The following is a 12,365-nucleotide window of genomic DNA, read 5'->3' as shown; positions in this document are numbered from 1 at the left end:
AGACAGCGATGGAGATGGAGAGAAATGCAAAAAACAAAAAGGCGGGACAGTCAAGGACAGGGATTGAAGTATTGGGAGAGAGGACAGTGACAGACAGTTATCCTGGCAGAAACAACTACTGAGAGATTGATAAACAAGACAGCAACGCCAGACTCAAGAGACTGGATAGATTATAGAATGCACGACCGAGAGATGAGGCAGAGATACTGAGCGAAGACAAAGAGTTACTGAATGACAAAACAGTGAGTCTGAGAGACAAAGCTGTAAAAGACAGCTGCAGGGAAACATCAGGGGACAGGACGGATATATACTACGGCATGCACGTGAGACTGGGAAACCAGGCAGAGAACCGGAGAGAAGAGAGAGCTAATTAGAAAGGGCACACACACAAAAGGGAGTCAAAATCACAGAAAGGAGTTGAGAGACAGGACAGTCAAACTGACACATGCAGACTTCAAAAAAGGCATTCAAAGAGAGGGACAAAGATACTCAAAGACAGCATGAAAATTCTAGCAGGGAATTTAGGTAACAAAAGGCTGATCGACAGGCGGTGCAATACAAAATAGGTCTACTGAGATTAGGTCCCCACATAGCGTACAGAGGCTGTTGTGGCAAGTGCTGTTTGCGAGCATCTATTAAGGCCGCTATTTGCACACGAAAGGGGTGGGTGGCCAGCACCACGTCCTGCTACCTTTGTGTCCCCAGCGCTGAATTTCACGCACTGCACCAGCTACTCGTATTAAGGCTGAGTCGACTGAGAGGAGGCCCAGGAATAATTTAAATATTCGCCGCTCTTCTTGGTCGTGAGCAGCAATCGACCTCGGGTCACCAGATTTATAGCACAGCGCATTGAACACAAGTGAAACGCAACAAAAGACAAAGGTCCCCCGTATAGCATTAATAGCCCGTTGGGGCAAGTGCTGTTAGCGAGCACTGATGAAGGCCGGCATGGCACACGAGGTGGGTAGCCAGCACTACTACCGCTCCACACAAACACGGTACCGTGGGTCGTGTGGCGGCCCCGAGCTGCTCAGCAGGTTGAAGCTGCATATCTGGCTCGTGGTGCTCGCCAGCTCCATGAGCTCGCTCACGGGCGTCTTCTCCGTCACCACGGAGCTCAGCGGGGTCCAGGCTCCCCATGGGGGGCCCACCGGCACGGGCTGAGTACCCACGCCCTGCACGCGATGCATCCACACAGCGCCGTGTGTTGGCTTGCGCGTAAAGCTCCACCTCCCTATTGGCCGCAGCTTACGGCGTTGACAGCTACATATGCATTAGCCACACATCCCCCCGTGTACTCACAGTCACAAAATGCGTAAAACCCTCCGGAGGTTGTGGCTGCTGACATACTGCCTCCCCAGTCTTTCTGTCTGTCCCATCGTGCTCATAGATATTATATTTCTTAGCCATATAGCTCCAAGTGTTCACACTTACTTAGGCATTATGCGCTCCTCACTATTGGCTCTAGCTAAATTCACAGCTACATATTCATTAGCCGCACAGTCCCCGTGTACTCGCGGTCGCTTAAATACACGAGCCCCTTCTCACTATTGGTCCACAGCCCTGTGTTCACAGCAATATATTTATCAGCCGCACAGTCCCCGTGTGTTCAGACTCGCTTAAATACACGAGCCCCTTCTCACTATTGATCCACAGCCCTGTGTTCACAGCAACATATTCATCAGCCGCACAGTCCCCGTGTGTTCAGACTCGCTTAAATACACGAGCCACTTCTCACTATTGGTCCACAGTCCTGTGTTCACAGCAACATATTCATCAGCCGCACAGTCCCTGTGTATTCAGACTCGCTTAAATACACGAGCCACTTCTCACTATTGGTCCACAGCCCTGTGTTCACAGCAACATATTCATTAGCCGCACAGCCCCGGTGTGCTCACACTCGGTTATGCGTTAAGCTTTCCTCGGGGCCCACAGTGTGTACAGTCGCACACTCATTAGCATATCTATTAGCTAAGGGGCCATCCATTTAATACGTACGCACGGCGTACGCTTGCGTATGGGGGGTCTACTGACAATGTACGTACGCATAGGAAACTGGGGGGGGGGGGGGGTGAAGCCTCGAAATTTGTCTACTTAGCCTTAAAAGGAGCCACAGTTCGGTTTCTTCAGCTGTGAGACATGTACTGCCGGGAGAGGTAGGACTGTGGGAGAGGTGTCACTTGTGTGCCACCGTACCCCTGACTGCAGCTATCACGCAGCTCAGCAAACATCAGTGGCCAAGGTACGCAAATTAATTATTTAATGCAGCCGGTGGTGGACTATCTGTTTGCTTAAACACGTGAATATTATTAATCCTTGATCGTTTCTGCGTGGATTCAATATCGGCCGTTCTATATGATTGGGGAGGGGGGGTGCGTCAAGCGTACGTACGCAGGGGGGGGGGGGGTGTAAAAAGTACGCGTGCGTACAGGGAGGGGGAGGGGTCAAGTTTTGACAGATTTTTGCATACTTACTAAATGGATGGCCCCTAAGTATTTCCGCTCACTCGTAGCGGCGACAATCTGGGGAATCGTTGCAGCCAAAATCATGACCCAAAAGTGACTCGAGCGTTCAGATCCTGGCACGGAGTGGTGCATTCAAGGCATCTCGTGCATAAAGTCTGTAAAATTGTCCTAATTTTGAACCATACTATCGAGCTTGTGCACTGTGCATCCGATCTCTGCACTGTATCCACTGTGTACTTTGTCGTATGCAGGGTTTATAGTTTGCTCAGTAGTTTCGATTGCTCCATTACCCCAAATGTAACCTTAACCTTTTCCCATTCCGATGACACACGTGCGTGTACATCATCAGTTTTTATTCCGATTCTGTTCGGATGACGTACACGTGTAGTGACTGTGCTTGTCACTGTATGGTGCGGGGGCTTGTGAAGCCATGGCCGTTAATGTGTTGTCATTACAGGCAGCCCGGGTTACGGGATGCAGTACCGACCCTAGTGGGGTTGGGGTGAGCGCTGGTTAGCGCCGAGGCACCCCAAGCAGTGTGCGGTGCGGGCTCCCGGTGAGGGAGCGAGAGGGAGCGTCATCCAGCCAGGAATACCTTGGGGCATGATACTCTGGTTGACCTGCTGTCACGTGACCGGACGATACTGGAGGGGGGCCACTGGTGGACGGGGGCCGTGGGGCGGTCACGTGGTCCAAAGGAGCTCTCGGGAATCTTCGAGAAGGAGCTCAAGAGGCCTGGAAGGTGGGCGGGGTGGAGGGCGGAGCCAGCCCCAGCCCGGGAGCATATAACGAGAGCTTCGTGAGGAGCTCGGGGTTCTTCGTGTGCTGGTGTAACGAAGATCTACGTCGGGGAGAAGAAGCCTCTAGCCAAGCGGTCCGGGACCTCGTTTGTGGTCCGGGCCGGGATAGCGAACAGTGTCTAGTTCTGCCGTAGCGTGGTTAGATGGACATTCGAGACCCAAGTGTAGATGGTGTTGTGTTACGTGTTCATCGGAATAGTGTTGCTCCTAAGATAACGTCTGCGACTCAGTTGGACTCACTACAACTGGTGTCGGAAGTGGCCAACTTTCTAAGCTGTAGCTAGCGGTGGACAAGTTATGTCTACACGTCGCAGAGTTCGTGTGCGGGCGTCGGACGACGAAGATGACGAGGACCTGATTCTGCCCACGGCCGCCGAGGACGGAGCGGAGACGCGTCCCGCGGAGCAGGTCACAGTCGGGGCGCCTCGCTTTCTGTTGAAATGCTCGTCAGGGACACGCATGGCCGTCTCGCCGACCTTCTCTAAGCGGCGTCCTCCATCCTCGTTGAGATGCGGTCCCTACCCTCAACGGCGAAGGAGGGGGGCGGGCAGAGCCGTCCGGACGAGGCGACTCGGCCGCCATTTCGCAAAGGGCGGGAACACGGGCACCATTTTGCCGCCGACGGGAAGCAAGGAGCCCACCAAGCTTGAAGTGGGGACGTTCTCGTCATTCGACGTCCAGTCGCTTCGCCGTCGGCTGCCCTTTATTCAAGAATTTGTTGCCGCCAGCGGCGATTTGGTGGCATTTAAGAAACAATTCCTCACGAATGCCGACGTGGCAGGGTGGTCGGAGGCGGACGCGTTGAAGGCGATGATGCTTTAGCGGTGTTCCTCACCATCCCGCTGTCCGAGAGGTCCACCCTCACGCAGGCGTTTGACCACTTTTGAGCCTCCGCTGAACACCCGTCAGAAGTTCGCTGTGAGGCGGAGAGGGGATGGTGAATCGGCCATCACTTATAGGAGTGTGCTCCTGTAAGTGATGGCATGGTCGAGTGCCCCGGCCTACTGCTCTTTGTGAGGAGCCGGCTTCATCGGGTCGATATATTGCCCACCCCCGGCCCTCCAAAGGTGGACGAGCCTAACCCGTTTGGAGGACCGGCGTCACTGACTCGTTCAAAGACTCAATTTGCGTGATCCCGCGCATTGCACCCTCCCACACCGTCATGGGCTGTCGCACTCGTGTGAGTCGTGGCGAGTATTTGGCCGATCCTGCTCCCCATCGAGCTCACGGGCGTTGTCACACGTTGTGGGAGGGAGATCTTGATTGTGGGGATCTTGTGCGCCGGAGTTTTTGGTTCGATCGGTCGTTTTTTTTGTGTCTTGGTGTATATATTGTACAGTTGGGTTTGGTAATTTATTGCTTTATGTTGTTGGAGCACACTTGATGTTTGTTCTGTTATTTATATGTCGGTTGCTTGCTTTGGGGGGAGTTGGCAGCAGGGACGGTTGGAAGCTACGAAGGGGGGGGGAGGTGATGTAGCGACTGTGCTTATCACTGTATGGTGCCGGGGCTTGTGAAGCCATGGCCGGTAATGTGTTGTCATTATGGGCAGCCCGGGTTACGGGACGCAGTACCGACTCTAGCGGGATTGGGGTAAGCGCTGGTTCGCGCCGAGGCACCGCGAGCAGTGTTGACCTGCTGTCACGTGACCGGAAAATACTGGAGGGGGGCCACCGGTGGACGGGGGCCGTGGGGCGGTCACGTGGTCCAAAGGAGGTCTCGGGAATCTTCAAGAAGGAGCTCGAGAGGCCTGGAAGGTGGGCGGGGCAAAGGGCGGAGCCAGCCCTAGCCCGGGAGCATATAACGTGGGCTCCGTGAGGAACTTGGGGTTCTTCGTGTGCTGGTGTTACAAAGATCCACATCGGGGAGAAGAAGCCTCTAGCCACGCGGTCCGGGACCCCGTTTGTGGTCCGGGCCGGGATGTCTAGTTCTGCCGTAGCGTGGTTAGATGGGCATTGGAGACACGAGTGTAGATCTTGTTGTGTTACGTGTTAATCAGAATAAATAGTGTTGCTCCCAAAATAATGTCTGCGACTCAGTTGGACTCACAACACACGTGTACAGGAGGATTTATTCGGATCGGAAGAAAAACTGAAAAAATTTACTTTATCAGTACGGAGGCTCCCACAATTGCCATGTGGGAGGGGCTTCTGGCACAGATTGGCAACAGTTATCATAGAGTGGGGTCGTGTCGCTATGGTTCTGTGCGGTGAGTACAATGTCTTTAAAAACAGCGGCGCCGCGTCCCTCTAAAGAAAATTAACGCTGAAACGCTTCCGCGTTCTGAGATTCGGAGGTGAAGGAGACACCCACCCTGCAACTTGCAGGCATCTCGGAACGGGAAAAGGGTTAAAATACCACCCATAAGTATCGTCTGGGGTTGGACGGTGAACAGCACGCGGTGGGTTGTGACGTCACAGATATCACCATGCTTACCTTTGTATGACCGATTTGTATTTAGATTCTATACATAAGTGAGTAGGCGTATGCCAGCAGTCACCAATAACAACCGCCATTCGCCACGAAGTGGCAGTGAAGTCACCACAGTGCTTGTGCTAGGCTCGGTGCACTTTGAGGCCATGTCAAGTGTTGAAGATTCGCTGCTGGCAGGAGGTCACGGCATAGACCCAGGTGCCATGAGGCATGGCCACGGGAAAATAAAGCTAGTTTGCAAATTAATCACATGAATAATCGATTCTCACACACACGGTTCAATACGTGCATAGGAAGCAAAAATAACCAATTTGAAATCGACAAAGGAAGGCATCATTATACGCCTAGTGGCAATGGACACACATCTGTAACGTTCCGCACCGCTCCAACAACTACGCGACGGCGACTCGACAACTACAAACGGTAGCAATGTAGACAGAACCCATTCGGGCGCTCACCTCCGTTCTCCCTTGAGGCTGCTGCACCGACGCCGACCTTCCTGCCACAATCATCGCTGCGAGGAACCGGGGTAGAGGTTTCCGGGCACCGCCGTCGTAGCGAGGTGCAGCCACCGGGGCGGGCCACGCGCAGTTTGCGTGGAGGACATCGGATGCCGTTCGGACGTAGCGCACGGCACCATCGACCGACGACACGTTGGCGCTGCAGTCAGGCTCGTCCGTTTTTGGCAGCGGCTGCGCTGGCCTGCTGCCACCGGAGGTGGCCACCGTTCCTATGGGTGGAATGCGTGACTCTTCTTCCCGAAGACCTGCGGCGCCCTCCTGCGAGAAGAGTCCATCTCGAAGGAAAACGGCCCCACACTCTGGGGGGGCTTCTTCGTCGTGTTCCATTTTAATTGTGCCCAGCCGGCTTTTCCAATCTGATTCGTAACCACGCAGAGGCTCGTGTGGTCGCGCATGGGTTGCACTGGCGGGGGCTAGACAAGAAGAGGCCGGCGGGGAGAAGGCTCCAATGGCTATCGAGTTTGGGAGGTCGTGCTCACGCAAGTTGGTGGTGGCCAGCGACCACAGTGGAGCCGTCGAGTCCTCACCGTTCTCCCGTAGTAGAAACCCTTCGTTTTCCATCGTGTAGAGGGCCTTGTTCACCTCCTTCTTTGGCAGTTTCAGACGTATTCGGAGTTGCGTGACGTTTACTTTTTGATCGTCTCTCAGGCACGCTATTATATTCCTTTGGAGGGAGTCGCTCGGAATGCTCTTGTGTTGCAAGCTGCTCTTGTCTTGCATGCTGTCCGAGCAGTCCCTTGCATAAGGCTTCGTTGTTTTCAGTCTCTCCCCGTGTCCCCTTGTCTTTCCCCGTCCCCCCCTGTCTCTCCCCGTGTCTCTCCCCGTGTCCCCGTCTCTCCCCGTGTCCCCCGTGTCTCTCCCCGTGTCCCCTTGTCTCTCCCCGTGCCCCCCCTGTTTCTCCCCGTGTCCCCCTATCTCTCCCTGTGTCTCCGTGTCTCTCCCCTTGTCTCTCCCGTGTCCACCTGTCTCTCCCCGTGTTTCTTCCCGTGTCCACCTGTCTCTCCCCGTGTCTCTCCCCGTGTCCCCCTGTCTCTCCCCTGTCTCTCCCCGTGTCTCACCGTGTCTCTCCCCCTGTCTCTCCCCGTGTCTCACCGTGTCTCACCGTGTCCCCCTCTCTCTCCCCGTGTCCCTCTGTCTCTCCCCGTGTCTCTCCCCGTGTCTCTCCCCCTGTCTCTCACCGTGTCTCTCACCGTGTCTCTCACCGTGTCTCTCACCGTGTCTCTCCCCGTGTCTCACCGTGTCCCTCTGTCTCTCCCCGTGTCTCTCCCCGTCTCTCCCCGTGTCCACCTGTCTCTCCCCGTGTCTCTCCCCGTGTCCACCTGTCTCTCCCCGTGTCTCTCCCCGTGTCTCTCCCCGTGTCTCTCCCCCCGTCTCTCACCGTGTCTCTCACCGTGTCCCCGTGTCTCTCCCCCTGTCCCCCTGTCTCTCACCGTGTCTCACCGTGTCCCCCCCGTCTCTCCCCGTGTCTCACCGCAGGCTGTGGCCACGGCCGCGCGTTCGCACGCCGCCCTGACGCGCGGGGGGGGGAGGCGAAGTCTCCTCGCAGCGTCCTCGTGTTCGCGTCCTCGTCTCGCGCCTTCGCTCGTATCCGTTCGGCCCCCACGTCGTGTGCCGTCGTTGCTAATTATCGCGCGTACAAGTAAATGAGGGTCGTTGTCGTTGTTGTTTTGAGTTTTGAGTTTTTAAACGGAGCGGCCGGAGAGTGACGACAACGAAACGGGAAGTCCGCGGGCTTCACTTCCCGGCGGTCACGTGACCACCGGGAAGTGAAGCATCACGGGAAGTGAAGCGTCACGGGGGGCCGCGTCACGGCCGTTGCCAGGCGCGCCGTTGCTAAGGGGACCCTTTAGGATTCTTGGGGTTCTCCTTCTCATTCTTCTAATTTTTCTTCTCCTTTTCTCCTTCTCTTCCTTCTCGGTCTCATTCTGCTCCTCCTCATTCTTATCATTCCTTCCTTTTCTCCTTCTCCTCCTTCTTTCGTACGGCTCACAGGGGTCTCGGGCAATCAAACTAACAAGAAAATACATTTCTGTTGTGTTCTTAGGTTTTTTCGGTAAAGTCACGTAGATAAAAAAATTTAAATTAATAAAAGTAAAATAAAAAATAAATTTTTATTTTATTTTTATTTATAATAAAAGTAAAATAAAAATACATTTTTATTTTATTTTTATTTTACTTTTATTAATTTAAATTTTTACCTACGTGACTTTACCGAAAAAACCTAAGAATATGAATCCTTGCAGTCACGAAAGCTTCAAATCTAGAATTTCTGTTGTGGCCCCTCGTCTCCTTGTTCGGCAGAAACAAAAACCAAAAACACCTCGATATTTCAAGAGCAGCGAAGCACTGTGCGGTGAATACGAGACGGCGTGGATCTTTAATAAATAAGCGTCACGAAGCAGCCCATTACAGAGCCGCATGCGGCTATGAAGCTTCAGGTTTTGCACGACCCCCTGGGTACGGCTGCATCTACATCACATACCTGTGAACCCCTTATCAGTGCCGACCTGATTACAGACCAATTCATACCGTATTGGTCACCCCGTGTCGTGATAAATCTCAACGTTCATCCGACAAAGTCCCATCACAAGGGAGAAACACAAACAGATAGACAAAATTTGTTTTACCCCTATTGAAACGTCTCTTCGCCGTATGGACCTGAAAATTTAATTTACTTACACAAGAATACGGGGTAAACCGCATGGGTTGACAGGTATGAACATCAGCAGCGTAGGGGCACAAGATTTCTGTATTACCGTCACAACAAAAGTCACCACTAGGTGGTGCTCGAATTTTACTGATCCTGGAGAGGCGATGATGATTTGTAAAACCAAGGCCGGTTCTTTGGCAATTGCTTAACATATTCTTCGTAACCGAACACATAACGCCCCAGATGCATACATCGAATCGTGTGTGATGAGAATTGACGATGATGCCAATTACACACGAAGATACAACTGGCAATCAAAATGAGACAGAGATTGATAACGTTGCTGGAAACGGTGATATCACCATCTGAAGGGTTACACCGGTCTTCAAGAGCGTTGTGGTTGTGTGATTGTGTGTGATTGTCTTTGTGATGTGCGTGTGTGCGAGGCACCGGATAGTGTAGCGGTGAGCGCCACGCTGCGCTACGAACCCGGCGACCCGAGTTGGATTCCCGCTCACGGCCAACACCAGTGACGATAATTATCTGAACTGGTCCTGGGCCTACTGCTCTAGGTCGACTCAACCTCAAATGAGTACCTGGTGCGGTGTGTAAACATCGCCACTGGGGAGACAAAGGCGGCCGGGCGTGGTGCTGTCTGCCCGCCCCCTCGTGTGCCGTGCCGGCCTTCATAGGTGCTCGCTAACAGCACTGGGCCCAACAGTCTGGTCATTGCTATATGGGGGATCTTTGTCTTTGTTTTTGTGTGTGAGGAGCTGATAACCCCTGCGCTTGGCACTTTTACTACAAAATGCCACTGTGGAAATACTCAACTAAGCTCGTTCTGGAGGCCCCAAGGGGGTAGGCGTTTATGGCACCTTCTGACCAAATTGCATTTGGCGGCGCCAGACTGAACTCGCCACCACCACCAACCTCTTCGCAGAGGTGGGACAAAGTCATTGTTATGCAAGTCCAAGTCGAGTCGCAAGTCATCAAATTCATGACTCGAGTCTGACTCGAGTCCAAGTCACATGACTCGAGTCCACATCTCATAGGTGGGACAAAGTCATTGTTATGCAAGTCCAAGTCGAGTCGCAAGTCATCAAATTCATGACTCGAGTCTGACTCGAGTCCAAGTCACATGACTCGAGTCCACACCTCTGCCTCTTCGGGTTCCTCCAGGAACAGGAGACTACTGCGGTTGGCCACATGGAATGTCCGAAATCTCGCTCCAGAGGAGAGGCTGCCATTCCTCTGTCGGGAGATGGACCGGTACCGCCCTGGACCTCTGTTGGAATGCAGGAGGTCCGGTTGACTGGTTCTGGCTCCAGTCACCTTGGCGGGTGAATAGTCCTCCACTCGGAGCAGGAAACTGACAAACAACAGGGAGTGGGCATTGCTTCTAAACAAAAGAATGTGGGGCGGGATGTGGGAGCGTGGAGGCGAGGTGTTGGAAGCTGAGTCTCCCAGCTGCTGTGGGCTCACCTCATCAACAAGCGGTGAGGAACAGCTTAATAATAAAGGTGGGAGTCTGCTAGACTTATGTGCACACCATGGGCTTGTAATTACCAACACATTGTTCCTGCATCGGTGCATCCACACATCATGAATGCACGTCGATTCCAAGAAAACACATATGCTGGACTATATTGTGACAGAAGAGCGGATGCGGGCCTATGTCCTTCACACCAGGACCTATCATGGAACTGTCGGGGCAAGTGCTGTTAGCGAGCACCTATGAAGGCAGGCACGGTACACGAGGGGGTGGGTGGCCAGCACCACCCCCGACAGCCTTCGTCTACCCAGTGGGGATGTTGTTACACACTGTGCCAGGTACTCATTTGAGTTTGAGTCGACCTAGGGGAAGTCCAGGACTGGTGCAGATATTCGTCACCGATGTTGGCCGTGATCGGGATACGAACTCGGGTTGCCAGGTTCGTAGCGCAGTAAGATAACGGTTAAACGAACGTGGGCACACACACACGCGTGAAAATACAGTAAATGCAACACTCTCATAAATCGTCACCCTCTCCCCTCCCAAAAATGACACACTCACCAACTCCACTAACATTTGGCCAAACTCTACATTTTATTAAATCTTGAACAAATAAAACATCAGTGCTTGTATACTTCGTCAGCAATAAACTTCCACGTTCGTTTTTTTATTTACTTTTTTTTTAAACCTCTCATTTAATTCGCTTAAATTATCGTGCTAATTTAAAAACAAGCTTCAGAGAAAAAGGCATGATGCTTTTGCGGGGTGAACAGTTTACCGCAAGAGTCCATATTATTTGTAATAATTATCACTTTTATATTAGGTATTTTGTTTGTTTCTTATAGCTCTGTACACTTTCTGACTCATTTCAATCTCTCGCCGTCAAATCCCAAGTTGGTTTCAAGATATTTGTGGTACAAGTCCAGCTTGTATCGCAATTGATTAGGGATAAGTGGGGCCTCAAAGGTGTGCGAGGGAAGAATGCATGGCAGGTTTGTTACAGAAATGGAAGCAATTCACTTCATTGGTGAAACTCACACCTTCAATGCTGATGTTTGTCAACAACAGTTCCAACTTGGCATAGAAAGTGTTTGCATCATCATTATTACCGTGTCTGTTATCATTACTGTCACCATCACCATCAAGTCACATCCATAAACACCTTCATCTTATATCATGAGCACTACCTCTATCACCTCTGACATTATCACCATCATCACCTTCAATGCCCTTATCATCATCAATCACCATCCATTTTGCCACCATCGGTATTACCATTACCATGATCTCTCCGGTAACCACTATCATCATCACTTTACTTTATTCAGTGACCCCTCCATCATCACCATCTATGCTGCATTCCGCTGGACCATCGTCACCATCACAACGTTCGCCGTAATCCACTCTCTCCAACGTCACCAGATTCCACATTATCACCTTCACCATCGACATTGCTGTGCTCTTCAAAAAGGACCGTCACAAACATCCCCATCACCAACATCATCATCATCGTCATCGTCAACCTACATTGGCTCTCTGTGGCGTAATTCAGCTAAAGCTGGCTAAAGGCAAACATCTATCACGCCGCACGCGCCCAACCAACGATACAGCCAGGCGCCGCGCGCGCACACACCACTACTCCGCCTTGCCAAGCCCCACGTTCTCAAAATGCCTGTGCCGGGGCCAACGCACAGGGTGGGCCACTTGGTTCCAATCACCGCGTCGTTACGCGAGCCAATAAGCGCCTCAAAGCACAGCCGCCGGCAAAAAAAAAAGTTTAAGGTAAATGAGACCGACGTGAATTAAAAAAAAAATTCCTCTCCCGTTGGCAATGCTGTTAAAATCGACGATCAACTCGTACGATCGAGAGAGCGGTGAGCCGCGGCCCAAGCCAGGACAATGGGTAATCATCTTCTTGGTTCTTTCGGTAAAGTCACGTAGAAGGGAAATAATGAAATAATAAAAATTAAACATAAATAAAACATAATAAAATACATTTTATTA

At 52.1% G+C, this 12,365-nt stretch overlaps 1 protein-coding gene across 2 annotated transcripts in view; it reads right to left on the bottom strand.

The window, feature by feature from the left end:
- LOC144731517 (double-stranded RNA-specific adenosine deaminase-like) overlaps positions 1-8,001 on the bottom strand; it is a 36,405-nt gene extending 28,404 nt beyond the window's left edge. Inside the window, exons 1-3 of one of the 2 annotated variants that reach the window (XM_078612629.1) lie at positions 7,507-8,001; positions 6,157-7,464; positions 1,003-1,175 (exon numbers count right to left, since the gene is read on the bottom strand). In XM_078612629.1, the coding sequence (XP_078468755.1) occupies positions 1,003-1,175; positions 6,157-6,939 (956 nt within the window). In that variant the 5' untranslated portion in view covers positions 6,940-7,464; positions 7,507-8,001. Of the gene's footprint in view, positions 1-1,002; positions 1,176-6,156 lie in introns of both variants that reach the window. The other variant, XM_078612628.1, reaches the window with a different exon arrangement.
- Between the last annotated feature and the right edge of the window lie 4,364 nt (positions 8,002-12,365).

The sequence above is a fragment of the Lampetra planeri genome, chromosome 39, assembly GCF_965212315.1.
Source record: "Lampetra planeri chromosome 39, kcLamPlan1.2.h2, whole genome shotgun sequence".
Taxonomy (NCBI): Eukaryota; Metazoa; Chordata; class Hyperoartia; order Petromyzontiformes; family Petromyzontidae; genus Lampetra; species Lampetra planeri.
This window is presented reverse-complemented; position numbering and strand designations above follow the sequence as displayed.